The sequence below is a fragment of the Chanodichthys erythropterus genome, chromosome 3 (assembly GCF_024489055.1).
Source record: "Chanodichthys erythropterus isolate Z2021 chromosome 3, ASM2448905v1, whole genome shotgun sequence".
In the NCBI taxonomy this organism is placed as follows: Eukaryota; Metazoa; Chordata; class Actinopteri; order Cypriniformes; family Xenocyprididae; genus Chanodichthys; species Chanodichthys erythropterus.
Window position 1 is genome coordinate 3,308,896 of NC_090223.1, and position 27,566 is coordinate 3,336,461.

Below are 27,566 nucleotides of genomic sequence, written 5' to 3' on the forward strand. Positions count from 1 at the left end.
AGAAAGGATTTTTAGAAATCTTGGCCAACAGAAAAGTATGAACATGAAAAGAATGAGCATGTACAGCACTCAATACTTAGTTGGGGCTTTCTGCCTGAATTACTGCAGCAATGCGGCGTGGCATGGAGTCGATCAGTCTGTGGCACTGCTCAGGTGTTATGAGAGCCCAGGTTGCTCTGATAGTAAACTAATATTAATTTACTGATAGTAAATTAATATTATTAATATTAATAAAATGAACTAAATTAATATTTATATATTTTTTTTAAATGGTGTGTTATCATGAATAATTGAGTATCCTGCACAAGGAGAATCTTGTTTTTAAATCACTCGATAGCCTGAGACTGAATAAACTAAAGATTTGGTAAACTAATGACTTTACCTGATGATTTACTGCTATTATTTCAATTCACATTCTTTAAAGGGCCATGACATTTATTGTCAATTTGATTTATTTTTTGTCAATTTTTTGATTATACAGTGGGTACGGAAAGTATTCAGACCCCCTTCAATTTTTCACTCTTTGTTATATTGCAGCCATTTGCTAAAATCATTTAAGTTCATTTTTTGCACCCCATATTGACAGAAAAACACAGAATTGGTGACATTTTTGCAGATTTATTAAAAAGAAAAACTGAAATATCACATGGTCCTAAGTATTCAGAACCTTTGCTCAGTATTTAGTAGAAGCACCCTTTTGATCTGATACAGCCATGAGTCTTTTTGGGAAAGAAGTTTTTCACACCTGGATTTGGGGATCCTCTGCCATTCCTAATTTCAGTTCCTCTCCAGTTCTGTCAGGTTGGATGGTATACGTTGGTGGACAGCCATTTTTAGGTCTCTCCAGAGATGCTCAATTGGGTTTAAGTCAGGGCTCTGGCTGGGCCATTCAAGAACAGTCACAGAGTTGTTATGAAGCCACTCCTTCGTTATTTTAGCTGTGTGCTTATAGTCATTGTCTTGTTGGAAGGTAAACCTTCGGCCCAGTCTGAGGTCCTGAGCACTCTGGAGAAAGTTTTCGTCCAGGAAATCCCTGTACTTGGCTGCATTCATCTTTCCCTCGATTGCAACCAGTCGTCCTGTCCCTGCAGCTGAAAAACACCCCCACAGCATGATGCTGCCACCACCATGCTTCACTGTTGGGACTGTATTGGACAGGTGATGAGCAGTGCCTGGTTTTCTCCACACATACCGCTTAGAATTAAGGCCAAAAAGTTCTATCTTGGTCTCATCAGACCAGAGAATCTTATTTCTCACCATCTTGGAGTCCTTCAGGTGTTTTTTTAGCAAACTCCATGCAGGCTTTCATGTGTCTTGCACTGAGGAGAGGCTTCCGTCATAAAGCCCCGACTGGTGGAGGGCTGCAGTGATGGTTGACTTTCTACAACTTTCTCTCATCTCCCGACTGCATCTCTGGAGCTCAGCCACAGTGATCTTTGGGTTCTTCTTTACCTCTCTCACCAAGGCTCTTCTCCCCCGATAGCTCAGTTTGGTTGGACGGCCAGCTCTAGGAAGGGTTCTGGTCATCCCAACGTCTTCCATTTAAGGATAATGGAGGCCACTGTGCTCTTAGGAACCTTAAGTGCAGCAGAAATTTTTTTGTAACCTTGGCCAGATCTGTGCCTTGCCACAATTCTGTCTCTGAGCTCTTCAGGCAGTTCCTTTGACCTCATGATTCTCATTTGCTCTGACATGCACTGTGAGCTGTAAGGTCTTATATAGACAGGTGTGTGGCTTTCCTAATCAAGTCCAATCAGTATAATCAAACACAGCTGGACTCAAATGAAGGTGTAGAACCATCTCAAGGATGATCAGAAGAAATGGACAGCACCCGAGTTAAATATATGCGCAAATATATAAGCATATATATAAGCATCTGAATGCTTAGGACCATGTGATATTTCAGTTTTTCTTTTTTAATAAATCTGCAAAGTCAACAATTCTGTGTTTTTCTGTCAATATGGGGTGCTGTGTATACATTAATGAGGAAAAAAAAAAGAACTTAAATGATTTTAGCAAATGGCTAATGGAAATGCTTCAATTAACTGATAATCAGGTCTGATATTATGATTTTGTAACTCAAACAGCATTAATCTGGTAAAACATGATTTCAGCTCATTTCTGACTCTTGATGAAGGAAATACTTACAGTAAATAATAAATAAGAGGTTAGACAGAAGCACCATCACAAAGAGGACTATAATTATGACACCTTCAAATCCGGCATAATTCAGACTTTTGTCCCAGGCAGATTTAAACAGAACTGGAATAAAGAAAGAGAAAAAACAACAATTACTAAAATAGAAGAACAAAATTGAAACATAGATCACAGGAATTACAAAAACTCTTCTCATTGAACAGATGTTTTGATACACAACATTACGACACATTCTTTGAACTGTCAGACTTTCTTCTGATACTGACCCTTGACCTTTGTGCTGATTACATGACCTCTGACCCTGACACATGCTGAGATGTCATTCAGAAGTAGCTTTAGTTCAGTCACTAACATGATGTCTACTGTAACAATCAATGCAGTATTTTCATAACTAACTGGTGTAGATTATAATGTGTCGAGTCAGAGATTCAGCACTGAACATGTGGAATATACTGACAGAAATACAACAGTAACACCAGACACTTCCTAGTTGTTCCTCCAGTTTCACAGACAAGGCTTGAGCTAGTCTTAGACTAAAGTGCATGTTTGAGCTGTCTCAATCTAACTTGTATTGTCATATCTTAAAATATGTTGTTTTGTCTCAAGATGCACAACAGTAATGTTTTTCTAGCTTATGTTTATAAAAAGTTACTTAAATGCCCTAATTGAACTAAGACCTAATCCTGGTTTAGGCTAAACCCCGTTTATGAAACCAGGCCATTAATGATTTCCTGCAGTATACTGGGAATATCACATAATTTAAATGTAATTATTGTTCAGTTGTTAATGTGCATTTTAATGTGTTTATGATAATGTCTGTTGATTTACATTTGGATTTATTTACCTGAATAAAAAACACCTGAGAAAACAATATATTCTATTTTAAAACTGAAAATATTAATCCATGTTTCAATCTTGCCTGTAAAACAGAAAAGATGAAATAATTACATCCACAATATAATTTACAACACAAACACAATGAAACTTTTGTTGTAAAATTCATTGGTTTACTGTCAGAATATGCACATTATAATTCATATACTATATATATAATACCTGTGAACTCATCAGTATATGGAGCCACCCAGAGCAACATGAGAGGCCTCAGAAAATAAAGAGCACAGCAAGAGACCGACTCAAACAGAGATCCTGAAACAACACCAGATATTACTGTACATATAAACAGATATTTGAATGATAAATCATAATGAATTGATAATCAGTATTGAAACACTGACCTTCAGAAAAACCCCAGAGGACAAAAGACAGAAACATCAGAATATTTGGACAGAAGACGAGAAACATCTGAAGACGAAACACTGTGTCTGGAGAGAAAAGACAAAGTAACACACATTCAGTCAAATGGATAAATGATGCTTTAATTAAATATTAATTATTTAAACTATCATTATCAGCCATTTAATTTTATTTAAAATACACATCTCTGTTCTTCCTGACTATTACACTTATAACTTAATGAATCAAATTCAAACTGTGTTGGAAACACAAATGTAATATTATAAATAACTAAAGTACTGATTAAGTATTGAAGAGTCCCTTTATCTTCAGCTCTCAGATTGTCCAGACGAAGGGAGAAGTTTCCTTATCTTTAATGTTCTCAGCAAAGAAATTAGCTCTATCCTGATAATCCTGCTGCTAGGACTCTGGTCAACTCTTTTTTTCTTTTTTTTTTTTTAATTAAACAGCCCTACAAATTGCATTAAAAGCCCAAATATTTATTAAGAGTTAAGCACAGAACCCAGCAAACATGCAATGTCAGGGAGACATTTGGATCATGTCTTTATAATGTCCGTAAGCTCAGACTCACTTTTGTGCATCTGCTGGATATGCAATACAGGTTCAATATCTGAATGTCTGAGTAGGACCCCTTTTGGAAATCCATGGATGTACAAAACAGGTTCAATCTGAACATTTGACGAGGACCCTTTATGAATGCCTGTGGACGTGCAAAACTGGTTCAATATCTGAACGTCTGAATATTGGACCCTTGTAGACGTAGACATGCAGTTCAATATTTGAACGTCAGACTAGGAGTTTTCTTGGATGTCTACAAGACGTCTAATCTATTTAAACGTGGCTCGCACAAGGGGCGTAATTGCGTTATGACACAGGGACGTAAACTTAATGGTGCAAGCAATCGCAAAGATATTAATTCGGTATATTAATAAAAGACTGAAGATACCACCACAACGATAGATCCTCTATGTAATGTATTTAATTCTGCTGTACGTTGAGGACATTTGAAAATACCTACAAAGGACAGGACCCTACATAGGAACAGCCTTTGACGCAGCCATTTCAAATTCAACGCAATTCAAATCTCTATTCATCTGCCAGACACGGACGTGAAAAGGAAAGGTAAGCATTATAAATGTATTTTTATTCATTGTTTTGCTAGACAAATGTTTAATCCTTAAGTTATTCAGGTTTGTCATTTAAAACGTAACAATAATATATTTCATATTTTATAAGCTTAATCTGGTGTTCCTGGCACTCACGTGATGTGAAAGGCCGCCTAAAAAACATAATTCACAAAATACTAAATTTCACTCTGGTGTATTTTTCTGAACATAATATTCACCACTGGGGCCGAAATGAGCATTGTAAAGTTATATTTTTATTTATAATCATTTATATTTGAATTGTGTTTCAGGGCAGTTTGTGAAGGAATAACAGATGTTGTGACAACCTGGACAAAAGTCCATTTCCATCTGCAGGCTCTCTATTAACACTAACCCAACTTAATCAAAATTGTTTGTCGTTACTCTGTATTTTGAGTTGTTTCTTTTATATTCATGATTTTCACTGTTTACTTCTCAATTACAAATGGAAATTACAGTGAAATAAGAATGTTTTTATTTAATGCATCCTCAGAGTGTTTAATTTTGTCCAAAAAGAGTATAAATGATGTCTAAATGAGACCTTTTAAGACGTTGAAAATACGTCCACAATGACCACAATTAAGTGAAGTTAATAAACGTAATTTCGGGAGGAGTACGCCCATCTAATCTTTCAATTAATACCAAGGTATAAAACCAGCATCCTACCTCTTCCTGTTGTTAGTTCTTTTGGCATCCCTCCTCCTCCCCTTCTCCTCCTTTTGTACTTATTTTTGCCAGTTATAGGGGGGCAATCTTTCCGAGCCCCTCTATAGCAGACAGCAAGCCAAATCTGTTTACCACTTACGCTAAGATTATATGGGCACACGAAAAACTTTAAAAAAAAAACTTTAATTCTGGCTCCTCAGTGGACATCTTTTGAATGTTCGACAAAGACGTTAAATTGACGTCTTTTGGATGTGTCTTTGCTTAGTGGGAAGGTTCAAGGTCCCCAATTACATGTTATTACAGCAAAGAGAACTAATGTTCCTCCAAACTTACTAACTGATGATCTGAAGGTGGAATGGAGAAAAAAATGACTTAAAGGATCTGGTTCATCTGTATGAAGATGGTGAGAGTCGAGCAGAGAAACAGCACAAGGATTATCAAGATAGAGATCATTACTTTACTGAACACATTAAAGATGGAAACTTCTCCCTCCGTCTGGACAATCTGAGAGCTGAAGATGATGAATACACGTACAGTTTACAGCAAGAGGGAGTAAGTAAACATAAAAACAAATCAAACTCGACTCTTAATAGGTAATCAACAATACAGCACATACAGTACAGGTTTTCAACTGGTTTGATTATTTAGTGTGTTAGTGATGCATCAATATTACATGTTTGAGACGGGAGAACTCAAGATAGTGAAGACATGTTACAGTGCTGTCAATTTATCACAAGTTATTCACAACTGATTTCCATAATGTTCAAAGTGTGTGTGTGTGTGTGTGTGTGTGTGTGTGAACAATTTGCAATTATTTCAAACAAGATAATTATATAGTATCTGTTTATATTTGTAATCCTGAATATGCAGTTATACATCTTAAGAAATGTATTAATATATTTAAATAATCAGAGCTATATAGTCAAAAATATTGAGATGTAATATATATGTTATCAAGATGTGTCTCTCTTACGCTCTGTTTACAAACATGATTATCAGTTATTGTAAGAATATTTGGTCAAGAAAAATAAGTCTGCATGATATTCATCTACAGCAGTACAGTAAATGTGATTACTGTATATAATAGTGCAACACCATTCTTACAGTATCATTTACAGTATTTGACAGTATCAACTCTACTGTCAAAAATGCATGGCCATAGCTGTCACAGAGTCAGTTCCCACCACCAACACACAGCGTGCATCGACACCAGATCTCCATGCTCCGCCCACTCGTTCCCAATCACCCGAGTTCTAATCGACGACACCTGAACCTCATTCCACCAGCACTATAAAGACTTGCACTCCCCTCACGGTGTCTGGTCTTGTTTTCACTTACCTGGACTCCTTACCCCTCTGATGTCTCTGTGTTTCCACTTCTTGGCCGTCTTGTCTTCTGTCTTCCTACAACCTGTCGAAGAGGAAGGACTCTGTATCAGTTCAGCTAAGTGACTGTCATCAACGTGCTCATATCTGCAAACTACTTACCTGTGGTGTTCCTGTGTTCGTGCCTCTGTCTAATGATAAACTACATGTTAACTGTGACCCTCTTGTTCCCGTCTGTTGTCTGATATAAGACCAGACCACATGCAGGGCTCCACAAACACAGGTGAGAATCCGTTCGCAACCCTGGTGAATGCGGTGCGATCCTCCGTCACAAAACCTCCCACGAGCACTTCACCTCCAGTCACTCCGGACCTCGTGCGCACCGTTCGTCAACCACTACAACTCCCAGCACCCACTGCACAGACTACCTCAGTTGCATTTGCCAGTCCCATGGCCCGACCAGTGACATTCACTGGCAGGGCGGAGGACTGCAGTGGGTTTCTACTACTATGCTCTTTGTATTTGGAAGCACAATCTCATCTCTTCACAACGGAATGAGCCCAGGTGGCGTTCATCATATCACTTCTCTCCGGACGGGCATTACAATGGGCTCAACCATTGTGGGAATCGGACGCTCCGGTGATAGGCACTATCCGCGATTTCTTCAGTCATTTCCGAGAGGTATTTGGACAAAGTTCGGCTGACCTATACGTACACGACCAACTCTTTAATCTAAGTCAAGGAGAAGAAACTGTGAGTATGTATGCATTACGCTTCCGCACACTTGCATCTGCAAGCTGATGGAATGAAACTGCATTAATAACAGTTTTTCGACAAGGTCTCTCTCCCAAGGTGAAAGAATTAATGGTTGTGTACGATGACACTATGGGTCTAGAATGCCTGATTCATAAGTCCATCAGAGTGGCACAATGGATTTCAGCATGCTCAGTTTCACCACCCGCTGTCAGTTCTCTGCCCGCCTCACCCAAATGCTGGAGGGGCGATGCAGGTGGATTCATTCCATCTCACCCGAGCGGAGCATCGATTTCATGACGGATCTTCCTCCCTCCAATGGTTACACCTGTGTCTTCGTCGTTGTAGATCGATTCTCCAAAACCTGCAAACTCAATCCTCTCAAAGGATTGCCTACTGCTTTCGAGGCCATGGAGGCTTTGGAATCCCCGAATATATTGTCTTGAACCACGGACCTCAATTCATCTCTCGAGTCTGGAATGCCTTCTTCAAGCTCCTTGGAGTGTCAGTCAGCTTGTAATCAGGATACCACCCTCAAACCAATGGCCAGACTGAGCGGAAAATCCAGGAGATTGGGAGATACCTGTGGGTATACTGCCACCGGAACCAGGACAGCTGGAGCCAGTTCCTGCCCTGGGCGGAATATGCCCAGAACTCCCTCCGTCAATCCACCACAGGGCTCACCCCGTTCCAGTGCATCCTGGGTTTCCAACCTCCACTCTTCCCATGGTCGGGTGAGCCCTTGGAGGTTCCAGCTGTCAACCACTGGTTCCAGCAGAGTGAGAGAGTGTGGGACTCAGCTCATGTACATCTGCAACAGGCAGTTCGGAGACATAAGAAACAGGCTGATGCCAGAAGAGGCCCAACTCCACAATACCATCCTGGCCAGAAGGTATGGCTCTCGACCCATGACATCTGTCTCCGACTGCCCTGTCACAAGCTGAGTCCAGAGGCAGCTCAACAAGGTCGCCTACCGGCTCAACTTACCCCCTGAGTATCGCATCTCGCCCTCATTCCATGTTTCACTGTTAAAACCTCACACTGAACCCTTGTCTCCTCCTTGTCTGACAATAGCTTCATGAAGCACATATTTTGATAAAATATACTTTATACCCTGAAAAAATATTTTGTCAGGTGATCTAAAAATCTGCTTTATGTGGTCAAATCAAATATAATATTTTGTGCGATTACTTAATATGATTGATTTAACCTGACTACATTAGATTGATTATTTTTTTTATGGGTTAAATAAAGTATAGATTCTCAAGGTAAAAATTTGCACATTATCACTTTTTGCAGGATATGGAAATGACAGTAATTTTTTTCTAATGTGATACTGAAAGTTTTCATTTAGCTCCAAAGCAGACAGTTAAAATGTTGAAAATGTGTTTAGGGTGCTGTTGTGGAAATTCCCAATACTAATCTGACCTAACCACTGACAATTTGAACAACCTCCAGTCATCAATATAATATACAATACTACAGTACCAATATAGTACAACAGTACCTTTGAGGTAATTCCTGTCCCGAATATAATACAATATAATACTACAGTATCTCGAGTAAGAAAACACAGGATAAGACGATGAGCATTCTGTGTGAGGATCAGAGATGACAGAGCAAAAGCACAGAACCTCCAAGATTAATTTTAAGTTTGCAAGATTTTTGCACAATCAAACCTGAGAAGGAAATGAGATTTAATTTCAAATGTGAGGTAAATGTTGAGGCCAACTAACCCCACTATCAGCCTCTGTCAGGCTGTTTTAATCACACTATACAGGTGCAAATATTTTGTGATCAGATTATTGGGACATTGTCAGAAACACATGACCATAATCATTTGTAAACACTAGTGGTTTACTCATGAATCTAGAGTCAGTGAAGAATCAGAAAAAAAAAAATGACGCAGATTAATGCCATCTGAACCAGAAAAACACACTTCATAAAAAAATATTCAAACAAAGAAAACAGAGTCATCTAACATTTTTTTTACCCCACCGTACACAACACTGATGAGCGATCTGTCTATATAAGTACTAGATTTTGCTATAGTTTTCAGCTACTAGAAACACAAAGGTTAAGGATGCTCCAAATTTGATGATATAAATTCAACAATAATGTAACAGCTGCTACCAGAAATTACTGTAATGTTTATGTTGTAACTTATGTCTTATCTCATCTTGGTGTTGTATTTGTCAAAATATCAATAACTTATGATAACTCAAATGAATCATTATCACACTAACAAACCTTTGACTTCTTGATTTTTTCTAGTCAAGTTTCAGCAGCAGCTGTTTGATTTACACACTCAAAAAACACTAATTATTATGAAGATGGTTATTTTTAAGTTCAAATGTATTTGCACTGAATCACAGTAAATCAGAATATGTTCCTGTTATAGTTGTACCTTTAGTAGGAGATCTGCAGTAGATCAGACAGCAGATCAGAAGAGCAGATCCAGATGCAGAAATACAGAGAATCAACATTATTATGTGTAGAGCAGAGAAACCTGTCAAACACACACAGTTATTGGACAATGATAGTATTGTGCAAAGTTCCTTATATTGCACAAATGTGTCCCTAAGATATGATAAAGCGGGACACACACAAGCATGATGTCAATTTAACACAGTATTGCATGCATGATTTATTTTCTGACTCAGACACAGTCACCACTAAAAGATCTGCAAAAGAGATTTCCTACATTTCTACAGTAATACTGTGCTGAAATATATTCCACAGCTAAGACAAGGAAATGCTATGAAAACAATTAGGTCAACCACAGCTAACGCTAAACTGTAGTTGAACACTTACCCAACTGGTAAGTTTCAAAACCCTTCACACAGTGATCACAACATCAGTTTGTTAGGTCATTTTTTTTTTTTTTTTTTTTTTTGATCTGTGTTTTATTGAGTGATGAACTCAAAACTTTGCTAGTGTTCTGGAAAGATGAGTTGACTTGAGTCATGAATAAAGTGTTTTGGTAGTTTTAGTGCATTTTGAATGTGAAATTAACTGCTGTGAAACTGAGAGTTGGTCAGGAGAACTGTGTGGAGAGTTATGAATAAATGACCTGTATGGAGAAATTGTGTCCTAGCGATTGTAAAAAACAAAACAAACAAACTGTAATTTCATTACCATTTATACAAAAGAGGACATTTTATAAATAATTTCATACTGTACTGTAAACATGGACCATGTAAAATTTACTTAGGTTAATTATTAACAGTAGAGGGGTGTCAATCTCAAGGTTCGATATTGGGTCCTTTGTTATTCAGTTTGTATATTAAAGAGTTAGTTCACCCAATAATGAAAATAATGTAATTTATTACTCACCCTCATGCCGTTCCACACCCGTAAGACCGTTGTTCATCTTCAGAACACAAATTAAGATATTTTAGTTGAAATCCAATGGCTCCATGAGGCCTTCATAGGGAGCAATGACATTTCCTCTCTCAAGATCCATTAATGCATTAAAAACACATCTAAATCAGTTCATGTGAGTTCATTTTGGTGCGCCAAAATATATATATCCAAACCACTGATTCGACATGCTTATACATTATGCTCCGATGCTTCCTGAAGCATTGTTTAGAAAACGGCCATCACTATATAAGTCGTTTTTTTTTGGGCGCACCAAAAATATTCTCGTCGCTTTATAATATTAATATTGAACCACTGTACTCACATGAACTGATTTAGACGTGTTTTTAGTACCTTTATGGATCTTGACATTGCTCCCTATGGAGGCCTCACTGAGCCATCGGATTTCAACTAAAATATCTTCATTTGTGCTCTGAAGATTAACGAAGGTCTTACGGGTGTGGAATGAGAAGAGGGTGAGTAATAAATGACAGAATTTAAATTTTTGGGTGAACTAACCCTTTAATGACCTGATTATTTAAAAATATTGCATAAAATGTCTAATTTATATCATCAATTTTAATATGATCTTTTAAACAGGGAAAATATGATTAATTACATGGTATTATGATTTTACATGGTATCGCCCCACCTCCACTTATTAGAAGTCCAATTTATTAGAAAAAAAACATAACTAATCTATTAGAGCCATTACTAGAGGGGATTGTACAATAACAAGTGCTTTTGGGCAGTCAGACATTTATTATAGAGCAGCACATACCTGGAATACTGTACACATAATTAAGAAATATTACATCTTTTATTGCTTTTTCTGCATCGATAAAACAGTGGTTATTGGATAATCAATAGTCTTCATAATTTTGAGTAGTGGCTTGTTTCCATCTTCTTATAGTTAGTAATTTTGTGTTTGTGTTAATGTTCTCTGGTTATGGCTATGTTTGCTGGAATGTGCTTTTATATGATTTTTTCATGTTTTGTGAACTTATGTTAATTAAAGTGCATTGTCCCTTTCAAATACAGAATAAAGAATGTGAAAATAACTGCTGTACTATGATGAAGATAACTGTGTGAAGAGTTTTGAGTACTGAGAAATAAGTAATTGTATAAATAAAACTAATTACTGAAAAGATAATTGCTGAAAAAGCAAATTGTAAGCTTAATTAAAAATGTAAACTATATACATATAAAATAATATATTGAATGTTTTAATGTTTTTTGACAAATTATTATTAATTCCTTTTTATTATTTCATGAAAGTATAATAAAAAAGGAAATTAAATATGGGATTGAAATGTGTTTTGTGGGCGACTGAAGTTATACGTAACATGTGCCTGTTGTGTCTGTCATGAAGATCACTGTCCTGAACTGTGTGTGTCTATTAGCTGTGTGAAGTCATCTGAGGATCTGTCACTCTTCAGTCATTTCTTCACTGTTTAGTTATTGTCCATTACATTGGCAATTGTATTCACTGGAATAAATCACTTTGCTGTAAAATCTGGAATTTTAATAAACTTTATATACAACTGGACATAAATGAATAACTAAATTACACTTGTGTATTAGTTGTTTTTCATGACTCACCCAGTCTCTCCAGCTCTACAGTTGCATTGGCTGAAGCTCCTCCAGCAAACACTTGACACATATAAACTCCTTTATCCTCAGTTCTGACGCTCTTCAATCGGAAAGAGAAGTTTCCTTTGGGGATTTCAGCAGTGAAGAACTCAACTCTGTCTCTGTATCGCTCATGTGATGAATCTGGAAAAGTCTTGTTGTTTTGGTAGAGCAGAACCAGAATTTCTTCATCTTCATCAGTTTTCCTCCATGAAACCTGTTCAAAGTCTTCAGGAGAGATGTGAGAGTCTACAGAGCAGTTCAGAGTGACGTCTTCACCCACAGACACATATATGGGCCAATCTGATCCTGAGACCAGCAAACGCTCTGAAAGAACAAACAGAGTAAATATCACAGCAGGAAATTTTCCATAGATCCATTTGAGTTCAGACTCACCAACATCTTTAATTTGAACCACAGTCTCTCCAGACTCCTGCTGACGGTGAACTGTACATGTGTATTCTCCTTCATCTTCAGCTCTCAGATTGTCCAGACGGAGGGAGAAGTTTCCATCTTTAATGTGCTCAGTAAAGAAATGAGCTCTATCTTGATAATCCTGCTGCTGGGACTCTGGTTGACTCTCACCATCTTGAAACAGATGAACTAAAGTATCTGAGTCTCTTCTTCTCCATTCCACCTCCAGATCCTTCATTAATAAAGGTTCATCAACATAACAGGGCAGAACCACTGAAGATCCCAGAGGAGCAACCAGAGGACCAGAGGGACCACGCACAACGAATCCTGAGACAGAGAAATTAAATAAAGTTTGTTTTGTATTTTACAAAGCATAATGGATCCATACTAACGTAGAGCATAATTACTGACATGAACAAGTATTTAAGTACAGTAGGTGCAATCAGGGGTGTCACTAGAGCTCGACCCACATGTTGTTTTTGGTTTCTAGTTATTTAGGCTGTTTACATTTAATGCACAGTTATAGCATCACAATATTTAATCTTGGAAAACGTGTAATTTAAAAGGTATTTTAGACTCAAGCTTCAGTATTTGACCAATTGTTTTACAAAAAAAAAAAAAAAAAAAAAAAAAAAAAAAACACACTGGGCTCTTTTGGGCTTTTGGGCTCGTTAAAGACGAGACGTGCTGCAGCGTTCTGAATCATTTGTAGAGGCTTGATTGTGCATGATGGCAGTCCAGCCAGAAGAGCATTGCAGTAATCAAGCCTAGAAATGACCAGGTCCTGGACGAGAAGTTGATAGTGCAAATCTGCATGACTGATCTGTCTTCGCAATGTTGTCTTTGAAGGTCAGTTTGTCATCAAGGATTACTCCAAGATTTCTGGCCGAATTTGATAGGTTAATTGAGGATGTACCTAGCTGGATGCTGAAATCATGATTTAGAGTCGGATTGGCAGGGAAGACGAGAAGCTCAGTCTTAGCCAGGTTGAGCTGTAGATGATGTTCTTTTATCCATGCCGAGATGTCCGCCAGACAGCTTGAGATTCGTGCAGCTACTGTGGGATCATCTGGTTGGAATGAAAGGAAGAGTTGTGTGGCATCAGCATAGCAATGGTAGGAGAAACCATGTGCCTGAATGATGGGACCAAGTGATGTAGTGTAAATGGAGAAGAGGAGGGGTCCAAGAACTGAACCCTGAGGAACCCCTGTGGTCAGTTGATGAGCTTTGGATACCTCCCTTCTCCAGGCAGGGACTCCCGTAAAGGGCCGTGGGCTGGAACGGAGCCTGGAGTGGGCTCGTGGAGAACTGGAGCGGGCTCGTGGAGAACTGGAGCGGGCTCGTGGAGAACTGGAGCGGGCTCGTGGAGAACTGGAGCGGGCTCGTGGAGAACTGGAGCGGGCTTTGGTGAGGAGTCTGGAGCGGGATCTCATGCTGGAGCGGGCTCTGGTGCTGGAGCAGGCTCTGGTTCGGAGATTGGAGCGGGCTCTTGGGCTCTCCATATTCTTTTTGGGTCTGTTCTTCTGTCAGGGTTAGTTGCAGTCAAGGTGATGATGCAGGATCAAGTTAAGCAGCAAAGGTTTATTAATGATACTGAAACACAGGAACAGGAACTGAACAACTAACAAAACAATGACAAGAACAGACAAGGGAGTGCAGGAGGAGAGGGTCTTTAAAGGAAGTGCTGATGAGGAAGTGCAGGTGTAGGGAATCCATGATAATGAGCAGACTGGGTGCAGGTGTGGGTCAGAGAGGATTATGGGAAATGGAGTCTGGGGGCGGTGAGACAGACTGTGACTGTTACAGTCAAATGGTAGTAGTATTGCTTGCTACTCAGATACAGCGATCAAAAGCATGAAATGGCTCATAACTCCTAAACCAGGGGTGCCCACACTTTTTTGCCTGATGATCTACTTTTAAAATGATCAACTAAATAAGATTAATTAAAAAAAAAAAAAATAAGATTCATTTCAAATGCTTGTTGCTACTAAAGCATGCATCTCTACATGGTATTCAGGAAAATAAAAATAAATGTTCATTGTTGATATTCAATTTTAACAATTTTTAATTTTAATACTAAACTCAAAATACTTACAGCACAACAGATTACATTAGCCAGGGCATTTACCTTATTCTGATGACTTGCACTGAATAGAATCAGACAGTTTTACATAATCTTTGTCAACAAAACACAGCTGCCAATGTCTAAACTGGTGTCAATCAACACTGAAGGAGCACATGCGATGGTCGGCCGTTCAAACGGATTCATCATTAAGTACAAGGAGGATGCTTTTCCCGACTTCCTTAATTATCACTGTATTATACACTAATGTAAGGCCTGATTTTCCTGCTAAACAAAAACTGAGATAAAGCGTCCTGCAATAAAGTAATAAAACTTTAATCTGGAAAGAAGATCTCAAAGAAGTAGCAATGGACAACACCTTGCCCCCACTCCAAAAGGACAACGCCTCCCCCCACCACACCCACACCCACACACACACACACACACACACACACACACTCTCCTTCCCCCTGCCTCAAGTCATTGAAAGTTATTCAAAACATATAATGTAACTTTTGTATCTATTGTTTTTCCCTTTTCATGTTTGGTATCATTTAATTTGTGCGATTGGTAAAACGGTCTCAATTTCATAGCAGTCACTAGAATTATGAAGAAGATGGAAAATTAAGGAAAATTCTGTCCTCTTTTTGGGTGGTGTCTCTTCTCCTCTCCCCCAAAACAGGTGTTGGTGTAATAAACATTTACGATCCTTTTGTTCTGGTTCTGGTATAAAAGGGTAAAGAGCAAAGCAGTCAGGGGGGATCATCTGTAGGAGAGGCCCCCCAGAGATGGGTGAATGTCTGAGGACATTCACCCATCCCTGTGTATATGCATTTCTTTGAGTAATCGATGTTATGCATTTATCATTTCTGAATTGGCTTGCAATTGTAATGTAATTGGCATGATATATTTTTACTTGACAAATAAAATGTTATATTTGGTTGATTCTGTATTATTCTTAATCCATTATTTCTAGTAGATCAAAGCGAAGGTATTACCTCAAATCTGTGTTCAGGATTGGTCATACGAAAGGTTTAATAGATGGAGCATAGGGCACGTCAATTAAGTCCATTTCGATTTCTGACAATCACTGCCTTAAATAAGTTGCAGTTTTCGTAAATATATCAAAACTATGCTTTTTGTTACGAGTAAGCAGAGCGCGACCGACTTAAAGGTAGATATTTGCCCTGCATCCAATGTTTAAGGTCAGACTGACGAGTTTGTGTCCGGGAAGAGTGCTCAAATCGGCCGAAGTAACTCTTCTAAAGCGATACTGGGACTGCAGTGAACGAAATAATTTAAGATATAAGGTAACCAGAATAATCGAATATCTAAATTAATACATAACAAAGGATTAATTTCTAATTGGAGACACAACCCTTAGAATAAGAATCATTTGAAATTGGAGTCAGATTAAACGAGTGAAATTAAGTGAACTTCACAGAGACGCTGAAAAGGCATACACGCTTAAACCTTCCCCGTCCTTTGGGAAACCGTCATTGGACCTATTAGGCGGGCCTTACACTAACAAGCTCTCTGTGCGAAAATGCAGAACATGAAAGAGATTGTGGATGTGTTCATGAAAATCGTCTGCTCAAACTTCAGAGACAGCTGTTTGTTTTGTGCGTATTTGGAGGAAGCTGACTTCGCGCTCTGTTCTCCGGCTAGTTGTCATGGCAACTGAATAAACTAAAATCTTTCCTGGTAAAAATGTATTAGTCAAATGCAAGTCAGACAGAAACTAAAAGGATAAGAAAGGGCATTGTTATATTTCTTTTTATTACAATTTAACAAAATCATTTATTATAATTGTGTGCGATCTACCAGCATTGTCTTTGCGATCGACTGGTAGATCGCGGTCGACCTATTGGGCACCCCTGTCCTAAACTGTTTAGGGAGTTGATAAAACAATAAAAGTTTGATCGTTAAGGTATTTTTTGTAACTGACCAAGTAAGAAATTTTAAACTTAACTTCTCCCACTCTACAAATCAATGATCTAACTCAGGGGTAGGCAAGTTCGGTCCTAGAGAGCCACTGTCCTGCAGAGTTTAGCTCCAACCTTAATCAAACACACCTGAACAAGCTAATTAAGTTCTTCAGGTTTACTAAGGCTATAGGCAGGTTAGGGTTAGGGTTAGGTTTTTTTTAAGGTTTTTTTTTTCAGGGTTGGAGCTAAACTCTGCAGGACAGCGGCTATCTAGGACCGAACTTGCCTACCCCTGATCTAACTGAAGAAATTAAAGTAATAGTTACATTTTTAATGAGTGTAAAAATTCAAGCTAATATTTTCTTTAGCCTGACCAAATATTATGTCAGCACAGTTTAGCATGTTTCACTGTGTTATCACAATTAAAACAATTGACTACAAACACAACTACACAACTGTCATGATCACCGTCTGTTCCTGTCATTGTTCCTGGACTACATCTCCCATCATCCTCTCTGTCACTCACCTGCACACACTTCACACTAATCACTGATCACCACACCCAGCTGCAGCTCATTACCTGGACTATAAAGGACTTCCACACACACCACCTCACCGCGAAGTATTGTTTCCCCAGTGTACAATTTCCGAGCGTTTATTCCCTGTTTGCCTGTCTGTTCTCGACCTTGTCTGTTCCTGTTTTTGATCCGTTGCTGCCTGTCCTGATCCTTGCTTTGTATACCAACCTGTGAGTGATATCTGCCTGCCTTGTGACCTACCGCCTGTACCCTGACTACGACCCTGCCTGTCCTTTGCTGCTCCTGTTTGTTCCTGATTGACCCTGCCTGTACGACCATTCTCATTCTTAATAAAACGCTGCACTTGGATCTCCTGCCTGAGCCTCCCATTCGTAACAGAATACTTCGCCACTACCAGATCCAGCAGCTTCGGTGAGCGTCTTTCCCGTTTCAACATGGACCCAGCAATGCAACTGATCAGCCTCCGCCAAGGTACCCGTACCCTCGAGGTGCACATTCAGAACTTTTTGGATATTGCTTATCTATCTGATCTGCCGGACTGTGCCCTCATTGACTTCTTCGCTTACGGATTAAACGAACCACTAAAGGACTGTGTACTCACCAATGGTCCCCGCGGATCGTTCATAGAATTCCTGGACTTTGCCTTGCTTGCAGTTGGTTCGACTTTCACTGTGGGAGTCGCAGAGGATTCCGACACAACGGTGAATCCTGTAATGGCTGCCAAGCCCGAGAACACACACAAAATGGCGGCCTCTACCACGAGTCACGTCGCCGCTGATCGCCCAGAGCAACGTCACGCCTTCGCTGATCGCCCAGAGCAACGTCACGCCTTCGCTGATCGCCCAGAGCAACGTCACGCCTTCGCTGATCGCCCAGAGCAACGTCACGCCTTCGCTGATCGCCCAGAGCAACGTCACGCCTTCGCTGATCGCCCAGAGCAACGTCACGCCTTCGCTGATCGCCCAGAGCAACGTCACGCCTTCGCTGATCGCCCAGAGCAACGTCACGCCTTCGCTGATCGCCCAGAGCAACGTCACGCCTTCGCTGATCGCCCAGAGCAACGTCACGCCTTCGCTGATCGCCCAGAGCAACGTCACGCCTTCGCTGATCGCCCAGAGCAACGTCACGCCTTCGCTGATCGCCCAGAGCAACGTCACGCCTTCGCTGATCGCCCAGAGCAACGTCACGCCTTCGCTGATCGCCCAGAGCAACGTCACGCCTTCGCTGATCGCCCAGAGCAACGTCACGCCTTCGCTGATCGCCCAGAGCAACGTCACGCCTTCGCTGATCGCCCCGAGCAACGTCACGCCTTCGCTGATCGCCCCGAGCAACGTCACGCCACTTCATTCTCAAGCCCGCCGGCCGCTTCGCCCTCAAGCCCGCCGGCCGCTTCGCCCTCAAGCCCGCCGGCCGCTTCGCCCTCAAGCCCGCCGGCCGCTTCGCTCTCAAGCTCGCCGTTGCAACGCTCTCAAGCTCGCCGTTGCAACTCTCTCAAGCTCGCCCGTTGCAACGCTCTCAAGCTCGCCCGTTGCAACGCTCTCAAGCTCGCCCGTTGCAACGCTCTCAAGCTCGCCCGTTTCAACGCTCTCAAGCTCGCCCGTTTCAACGCTCTCAAGCTCGCCCGTTGCAACGCTCTCAAGCTCGCCCGTTGCAACGCTCTCAAGCTCGCCCGTTGCAACGCTCTCAAGCTCGCCCGTTTCAACGCTCTCAAGCTCGCCCGTTTCAACGCTCTCAAGCTCGCCCGTTTCAACGCTCTCAAGCTCGCCGGTATCCATGGACTCGAGCGCTCTGGACACGATGGACGAAAAGACTGCTTTGCCAGTGCCCACGGGCAAGATGGCCGCCCCTGCGGTGCGTAAGGATGCAGGGGACGTTCCAGCCACTGAGTCCGCTCCAGAATCCACTCCAACCGGTGAACCATCACCTCACCCTCGGAAGAGGAGGAGGAGGAAGAAGGCTTCTTTCTTTCGTCAAGGCTCAGAAGCCTTTCAAGAGGCCGTTGGGGGTCCAGAGACTACTCCAGAGGTCTCTCCCACTGCGCCCAGGTGTCTCGCTCTGCCGGCGCCACCCGTGCTCCTCGCCCTGCCGGCGCCACCCGAGCTCCTCGCCCTGCCGGCGCCACCCGAGCTCCTCGCCCTGCCGGCGCCACCCGAGCTCCTCGCCCTGCCGGCGCCACCCGAGCTCCTCGCCCTGCCGGCGCCACCCGAGCTCCTCGCCCTGCCGGCGCCACCCGAGCTCCTTGCCCACGAACCTGCGACGGGCCCCGCTGAAATCCCCAAGAACTTTTGGGGGGGGGCAGTATACCTAGGGGTGGGGAGCTGGTGGGGGGGGAGCTAGTGGGTGGGGACCCTGCCCAGTCACTGTTGTCAGGGCCATTTATGGACTGTAGCCCACTTGGGCCATTCATGGACTCATTGCTGCGGCTGCCCAAGCCACCTGACCTGCCGTGGTTGCCCGAGCCACCTGACCTGCCGTGGTTTCCCGAGCCACCTGACCTGCCGTGGTCGCCCGAGCCACCTGATCTACCGTGGCCGTCAGAGTCACCTGACCAGCTGTGGTTGCCTGAACCATCCGACCTACTGTGGCTGCCCAGGCCATCTGACCTGCCATGGCCGCCTGAGCCACCTGACCCACCGTGGCTGCCTGAATCCCTGGGGCTGCATTGGAGATTCCCCCCCCCCCTCCCTAGCTGTTCCTTCACGTCGCTAGGACGCGCCTTCCGGGAGGGGGCATTATGTCATGATCACCGTCTGTTCCTGTCATTGTTCCTGGACTACATCTCCCATCATCCTCTCTGTCACTCACCTGCACACACTTCACACTAATCACTGATCACCACACCCAGCTGCAGCTCATTACCTGGACTATAAAGGACTTCCACACACACCACCTCACCGCGAAGTATTGTTTCCCCAGTGTACAATTTCCGAGCGTTTATTCCCTGTTTGCCTGTCTGTTCTCGACCTTGTCTGTTCCTGTTTTTGATCCGTTGCTGCCTGTCCTGATCCTTGCTTTGTATACCAACCTGTGAGTGATATCTGCCTGCCTTGTGACCTACCGCCTGTACCCTGACTACGACCCTGCCTGTCCTTTGCTGCTCCTGTTTGTTCCTGATTGACCCTGCCTGTACGACCATTCTCATTCTTAATAAAACGCTGCACTTGGATCTCCTGCCTGAGCCTCCCATTCGTAACAACAACATGCTTATAAAATCTTTACCACACTTTTAATAATATTTGAATAAAGGGTGAATATGTCAATTTTCCTATGCCAGACATCACTTTTGGCTACTACTGTATGTCAGGTTATTGACTTTCCAACTGATCGTCAAATGGCAAAAAGCCATTGATGATGGAAATCATGTTTGCATCATCGCTCCAACTTTAAATGAGATGACATATATCAATAGGCAAGGCAGGGCAAGGCAATTTTATTTGTATAGCACATTTCATACACAATGGTAATTCAAAGTGCTTTACATAAAGAAGAAGAAAAATAGAACATAAGAAATGGAAATAACAGTAAAAACAGAGAATTTTGTTATCTGGAGGGAAGCGCTAGGAAGTTTCAGGGAGTTTTTTGTTTTTGTTGTCCGTCAGAGTGGATCTAAACGGATCTGTCCCTCAGAGCGGATCTAACTGGATCTTCCTCACACGTCAGGACCGCTGTCTAGCTCTAGCTGTTAAGGCACTTCGAACTGATAAACAAAGTTTCAATCACCCCTTTTGCCAGGACACCTCAAACTGTGCCACACAGCCCCAATCCCCCTTCCGGAGATATCTTATCTATACACCGCAGTTTGAATTTCCCCTTTGGAAATTTCCCCCTTTGGAAAGTGTCCTGACTGTAATCCAGAGATATCTTAACCATGCACCACAGCTCAAATTTCCCCATGGTTTATCAAAATTTACCAAATTTTAACCTAATCACAAATGCTTTCTTCCTAATTCTCCCAGCTCTTTCAACCAGATAGCAATATTTAAAATGCATTAAAAATCAGAAATAACAAGATGATACATAAAAGATATAAAATACATTAAAAATGAAATAAAAACAGGAAAGGAATTAAAAGAATAAAAAGATAATACGTATAAAAAAAAAATATATATATAATGGGGGGTATAATGCTATTTCATGCATTCTGACACTGTTAAAGAGTTGGATTATCATGCTAAACATGGCCAAAGTTTCAAAAGAGGAGTTGTACGTATGACGGAGTATTTCTGTGCCAAAAATACTCTTCCGAATTGGGGGGGGGGCGGGGGGTTGAGTTCGAGTATGGGCCTGAGTGACGTAAACGGGGGTGGAATTCCTTGTACGGGCACTTCTCCCGGAATTGCGCAAGTGCACAGGTTGACCAGAGAGAGAGCAAGAGCATGCCCATCAATGCGCGTTCGGCTTTACGGAAGTCGTCAGCAGCACTGCACAGGTCATAGGACTTCACAAAATCAACAATGTCACCAAAGAAGTGTGTTTTTGGTTGTGAGGGAAAGATAACCTTGCTTCCCAAAGAACCCAGCGTTAAGTGGAGCTGACAGTTTTGTTTTCACGCAATACATTGATACGCTCTCGATATTTGTTATTAAAATAACCATAGAAACTGATAGGTGCAATGACTTTTTTATTGGTTAAAATTAATGGAGAATATCTTGTGTTTTTCCGTGGCTGCTCGAGCCCTCAGAATTGGCGCTTACGGTTTCATAAACAAGGCCCAGTTCCACACTGGATTTACAGATCATTTGAAACTGAAAGATGGAGCGGTCACAGTTATGAATCGGAACCGCAGGTGGTGAGTGGAACTGCTTCAAATGTCTGTTTTGTTGGCAATAGGTGCCTGAGTGCATATAATGTAAACAATATGAATGTAGTGAATTTATAAATTCATTATTCATCATTCATACACTATATTCATTAAAGTGATAATGCAATGGTGTACTGCGTGTGTTTATATATATTTGTTTAGCTGACCACTGAGCTTGCAGCCGACCTCTACACAAAAGCTGTGCGTGCTTGTGACAGCTGGTCACTCTTTAGCTTCGCTCACATGACACGCCTCCAGGCACTCGGTTGTTTGCGGAAAGACTCGGTACAGTGTATGTATCTTTTATAAATATGATAAAACTAAAGACTTTTCAGCCATATGAAGGATGCACTACTACTCTATAGCAATAAACAGACTGAGATTATCAGAGTTTGAGGGCAGTCCTCATTCTCATTTTATTATTTCTTGCAAAGGCAAAAGCTAAATACACACTCTATGCCAGCTTAGCTGGAAGTTCCATGGGCCAGATAAATAATTACATTTTAAAGCTTACCTTCTTCTCTACTTAGTATATGTTCTCTCTAAGAAAATCAGGTGTCGTCTTTGATCTTCTGAGGGTTGTGGTCTGGCGCCGTATGCTCTTTCTTTCTTCAGCATAACTACACAACATCATCTACTGGCCCCTGTATTTATATTCTCTTTTGACGCACTTTATCTCTTCATTTACACACATGTGGTTTCTACGTGCGTTAACATATTACCTGCTTTCGTCAATTGCTGTGTTACTTGTCTATCACCTTTTTTTTTACTTGTGTCAATGCATTTCCTGTTTACGTCATTGGCGTACAGGGGCCAGTAGATGATGTTGTGTAGTTTTGCTGAAGAAAGAAAGAGCATTTATTTATCTGGCCCATGGAACTTCCAGCTAAGCTGGCATAGAGTGTGTATTTAGCTGTTTATTGCTGTAGAGAGAGAATCCTTTTGGGGTATCAGAAATGACTGTCTGAAAAAGATAGATTTTTATAAAGATATCCCGACGGACTTTACAAAGTCGGTCAAGGTTGTCAACCAGTCTCAACAGAGTGGGCCGTGGGAGTGCATTAGCAGGCATAGCTGTCCTCTGAGGGCGAAGAGCCAGCTGTGGGGCACTGAACGCAAGGATAACCCACCCCACCCACCATAGGCTTGGTTGATATCTGAACCGTAGGCCTAGGAGGTGCGGTAGTGATCAGAAGTAGACCCTGAGATAATATAATCTAAGAAGAAAATACTATATATGCTTACCTGACTTCTCCTGAATCTATAAAGGTAAACCTTTTACAAGAGTTGAGTAATATGAATAGAGGAAGTGGCTTGTGACCAAGATAGCGTTACGTGGTCGCGGTAGAAACCACCCAGGGGTGACGCGGCACATAGGTTAACTGTTAGTGGTATCATAACAAAGTGAAAGCAATTGGGACCAATAGCAACTCAGTCATAAAGTGGTAGGCCACATAAAATCACAGAGTGGGGTCAGCGCATGCTTAGGCGCACAGTGCGCAGAAGTCTCCAACTTTCTGCAGAGTCAATAGCTACAGACTTCCAAACTTCATGTGGCCTTCAGATTAGCTCAAGAACAGTGCGTAGAGAGCTTCATGGAATGAGTTTCCATGGCCGAGCAGCTGCATCCAAGCCTTACATCACCAAGTGCAATGCAATGCGTCAGATGTAGTGGTGTAAAGCACACCGATGGACGAGTCTGGGTTTGGTGGTTGCCAGGAGAATGGTACTTGCCTGACTGCATTGTGCCAAGTGTAAATTTTGGTGGAGAGGGACTATGGTGTGGGGTTGTTTCAGGGTTCGAAATGACTTAGGACTCTTGGGGGGTCCCCTAAAATTTAATTATTAAAGGTTCTGAAGGTCCCCCCCCCCTGTTTATTATATAATTAATAAACAGTCTCTTTCAGGGGTGTCATGCACTCATTATTTTTGAGGGGGCACAAGTTATTTATTTATTTATTTTTTCAAACTGAATTATCATGAAATATCTTAATTCTCACCTTTATAGATTATGATCTATAGTGGGCGATGGTCAAATTAACGTAATAATGTAATATGTCAGTGTTTCCCACAGGATTTTGTGAAACTGTGGTGGGTGGACATCGGTTCCTCTAGGGGGGTCCAGGGGAACCCCCCCGAGGAAAATTTTGTACATTTTACATTTAAATGCATATTCTGAGAGCAAAATTAAGTGACTCTCATTGAAGAAATTTGTTCTCTTATAAACAATTTTGTGCTCTAAAAGTAATTTATTTATTGGTGATGGTAGTCATGTACACAACATATAGGCCTAGTAGACTAAATGATAGTTCATAAGTGGTCAAACATGTAGAGTTTACATTTAAACCATTAAAAATGTGTAGCAAAAGAGGTTACCTTTGTTGAATTAATTTATTAGTGGGAGCCTGTGTAACTAATGGTCACTCTTTGATTTGTTAACCAATCCAGAATGACAGGTACTGTGCACTAAACACACAACTTCATTATAGAGAAAAATAACAATATGAATAAAAATATATAATCATAAGCTGACCAATAAATAAATGAGTAAACTAGGTGAGTAGCCTATATAATTCAACAGCAAAAAGTATTCTAGCCTAATTCTTGGGAGAAAAAAAAACTTTGCACAGTAATTTTATAAATCCAAATGTTAATAAAAAGTTTAAAATTACTATTTGTGTGCAAAACCATGATAATATGAAACGCTTCAAAACAGCAGCAAAAAAACGCTAATGCGCATCCCGGGTGCAGAATGATGCGCTTGAAGCAATATTGAGTCAGAGCGCGCAGTTGAGCTACGCATTGAAAAGTTCACGGTACAAAGAGAATCCCTGTGTATATCTGCATCTAACAGTTTATTAATCATATGTTTCTTCTCACTTTTAAATTCCAGTTATTCTGCGTGTGACGCCAATTCATAGTCCTTGTGTTGTGCGATCTAACAGACCCTGTATCCAGTATGATGGCATCGTTAAGAAACAGCAATAAACTCCAGCAAGATAAAGTTATTTTTTGCAAATCCACAGCCCTTTATGTACATATCAAGTATTATAATGGGAATATATCATATTGGAGAGTTTTACCGTGCTGACTGTCGTTACCGAATTCGACGCGCTGTTTGAGTGCTGAATGATTGACAGCTGTAGCAGAGGGAAGACGTGAGAGTTTATGACCATGAACTTAACGATGTACATATTCTTCTGTCCCTCACATGAAGCTATGGAATGGCTTCAGATGACTTTGAATATAGTGCACGAAAACTTAATTGTGCTAGTCTACTTATTTTGCTCTACCTCCCACTTTTGCCATATAAAAGAGCGCAATTATCAGACGGTTATTTAAATATCGCGACAAGCATAATTTCTGTTTCATTTTGAGACTGTGGCTGGACAAATTAGAATGTGGCGGCCGCCACAGTCTAATCAATGTATGGGAAACACTATGCATAAAAAACCTGTCTGTTTACTTAATTAACAGATATGGATGTCATGCCATAACATTTTTAATACGACTGGACAAGGTTGTTAAGCTAGCTTTGATAAACTAGTCTAGCTGCTAGGTCTGCTGTTAGCTGGCAGATCATTTGGCTTCATACACATAAGTTACAGCTAGCAAGAAACGTTGACAAACGTACTCTTCTAATCATTACACTGGGTATCTAGTTAATGCAACTTTTGATATAGGAACTCGAACTCCTAATATTTTACTATAAGCAATTATGGAGATATAAACACAATCGAAGCCCTTACAGGATTTTTATTCAGGATTTCACTCTTTGTGATGTCTCGTTTTGCCGCGTTTATCTAGTATGTGTCTGCGGGAGCACCACAACAACAATCTGTGACGCTGTATAGGAACTCACTCGGCTAATAGCTGCCCTGATTGCTGCCTCGCGCTAGGAAATAAATTAATCATTTTTAATGTTAAAATGTATTTGTCAGGGACCCCCCAAAATCCAAAGATGAATTCCTATGGGTCCCTAATGACTTATGGAGGGTCCGGGACCCTCCCAGACCCCCCTCATTTCGAACCCTGGGTTGTTTTTCAGGAGTTGGGCTTGACCCTTAGTTCCATGAAAGGAACTCTTAATGCTTCAACATTCCTTCCTGTTCCAACATGACTGCAGACCAGTACATAAAGCAAGGTCCATAAAGACAAGGATAAGCGAGTTTGGTGTGGAGGAACTTGACTGGCCTGCACAGAGTCCTGACCTCAACCCGATAAAACACCTTTGGGGTGAATTAGAGCGCAGACTGCGAGCCAGGCCTTCTCACCAACATCACTGCCTGACCTCACAAATGAGCTTCTAGAAGAACGGTCAAAAATTCCCATAAACACACTCCTAAACCTTGTGGAAAGCCTTCCCAGAAGATTTGAGGCTGTAGGTGTGTTCACGCGGCCTCGTAATTCCTGTAGTCATGAGATTCTAGCTTGTAAATAGCATTCATGTCCTTGTAGAGCTCATAATTACAGCTTGTGAGCTGGGAGATTTCTGAAAGCTCCCAGGTGTACCATGTGGACGCTGTACCACCTGACCTCTGTAGATTCATACCTGTTGATAGTGGTGCCATGGAAACGCATAATTCCCAGTCCAAGGACATGAATGACTCTGAATAATGTCACGTGTTGTCATCTCAAGATTCCGGTAAATACGAGGTGGTGTGAACGCAGCATGTAATAGCTGCAAAGGGTGGGCCAGCTCCATATTAAACCCTACTGATTAAGAATGGGATGTCATTAAAGTTCATGTCATGTAAAGGCAGACGTCCCAAAACTTTTGGCAGTATAGTGTACATTTTGTTACAACTTAATGCTGATTGGACGAGACATCTGTCAATCAGGACATGCAAAAATAAATAAATTTTAAAAAATAAACCAATAATAAAGCAGGCTGTATATGTGTTAATATTAGAACTATCTCTTTAACTAGTTAATTTAGTGTGACTAATTAAAAAAAAAAAAAAAAAAACCTTTTTATATTAAAGGTCCCCTAGAACATGTTTTTAAAAGATGTAATATAAGTCTAAGGTGTCTCCTGAATGTGTCTGTGAAGTTTCAGCTCAAAATACCCCATAGTTTTTTTTTTTATTAATTTTTTTAACTGTCTATTTTGGGGCATCATTAACAATGCACTGATTTACACTCGACCCCGCCCCTGCCAATCGCGTCTTCCCTGCCACACGAGCTCTCGACTATATTACAGCGCATTTACAGAGTTCACACAGCTAATATAACCCTCAAATGGATCTTTACAAGATGTTCGTCATGCATGCTGTATGCATGCTTTGAATTATGTGAGTAAAGTATTTATTTTGGATGTTAACGGTTGTTTCTCTATGAGTTTGAGGCAGTGCTCCGTGGCTAACGGCTAATGCTACACTGTTGGAGAGATTTATAAAGAATGAAGTTGTGTTTATGAATTATACAGACTGCAAGTGTTTAAAAATGAAAATAGCGACGGCTCTGGTCTCCGTGAATACAGTAATAAACGATGGTAACATAACCACATTTAACAGTACATTAG

General features: G+C 41.1%; 1 protein-coding gene and 1 pseudogene across 8 annotated transcripts in view; both read right to left on the bottom strand.

Moving 5' to 3' along the window:
* The window catches only part of LOC137015311 (zinc finger protein 729-like), a 343,783-nt pseudogene that overhangs the window by 31,193 nt on the left and 285,024 nt on the right, over positions 1-27,566 (bottom strand).
* LOC137015226 (uncharacterized) overlaps positions 1-27,566 on the bottom strand; it is a 48,272-nt gene that overhangs the window by 16,509 nt on the left and 4,197 nt on the right. For 2 of the 8 annotated variants that reach the window (XM_067380037.1, XM_067380100.1), the window contains exons 1-8: positions 13,629-15,156; positions 12,695-13,039; positions 12,269-12,625; positions 9,711-9,812; positions 3,396-3,482; positions 3,214-3,306; positions 3,002-3,076; positions 2,149-2,262 (exon numbers count right to left, since the gene is read on the bottom strand). In XM_067380037.1, the coding sequence (XP_067236138.1) occupies positions 2,149-2,262; positions 3,002-3,076; positions 3,214-3,306; positions 3,396-3,482; positions 9,711-9,812; positions 12,269-12,625; positions 12,695-13,039; positions 13,629-14,214 (1,759 nt within the window). In that variant the 5' untranslated portion in view covers positions 14,215-15,156. Of the gene's footprint in view, positions 1-1,903; positions 1,969-2,148; positions 2,263-3,001; positions 3,077-3,213; positions 3,307-3,395; positions 3,483-9,710; positions 9,813-12,268; positions 12,626-12,694; positions 13,040-13,628; positions 15,157-22,556; positions 22,882-27,566 lie in introns of those variants that run through there. The other 6 variants (XM_067380064.1, XM_067380073.1, XM_067380090.1 and 3 more) reach the window with 5 other exon arrangements.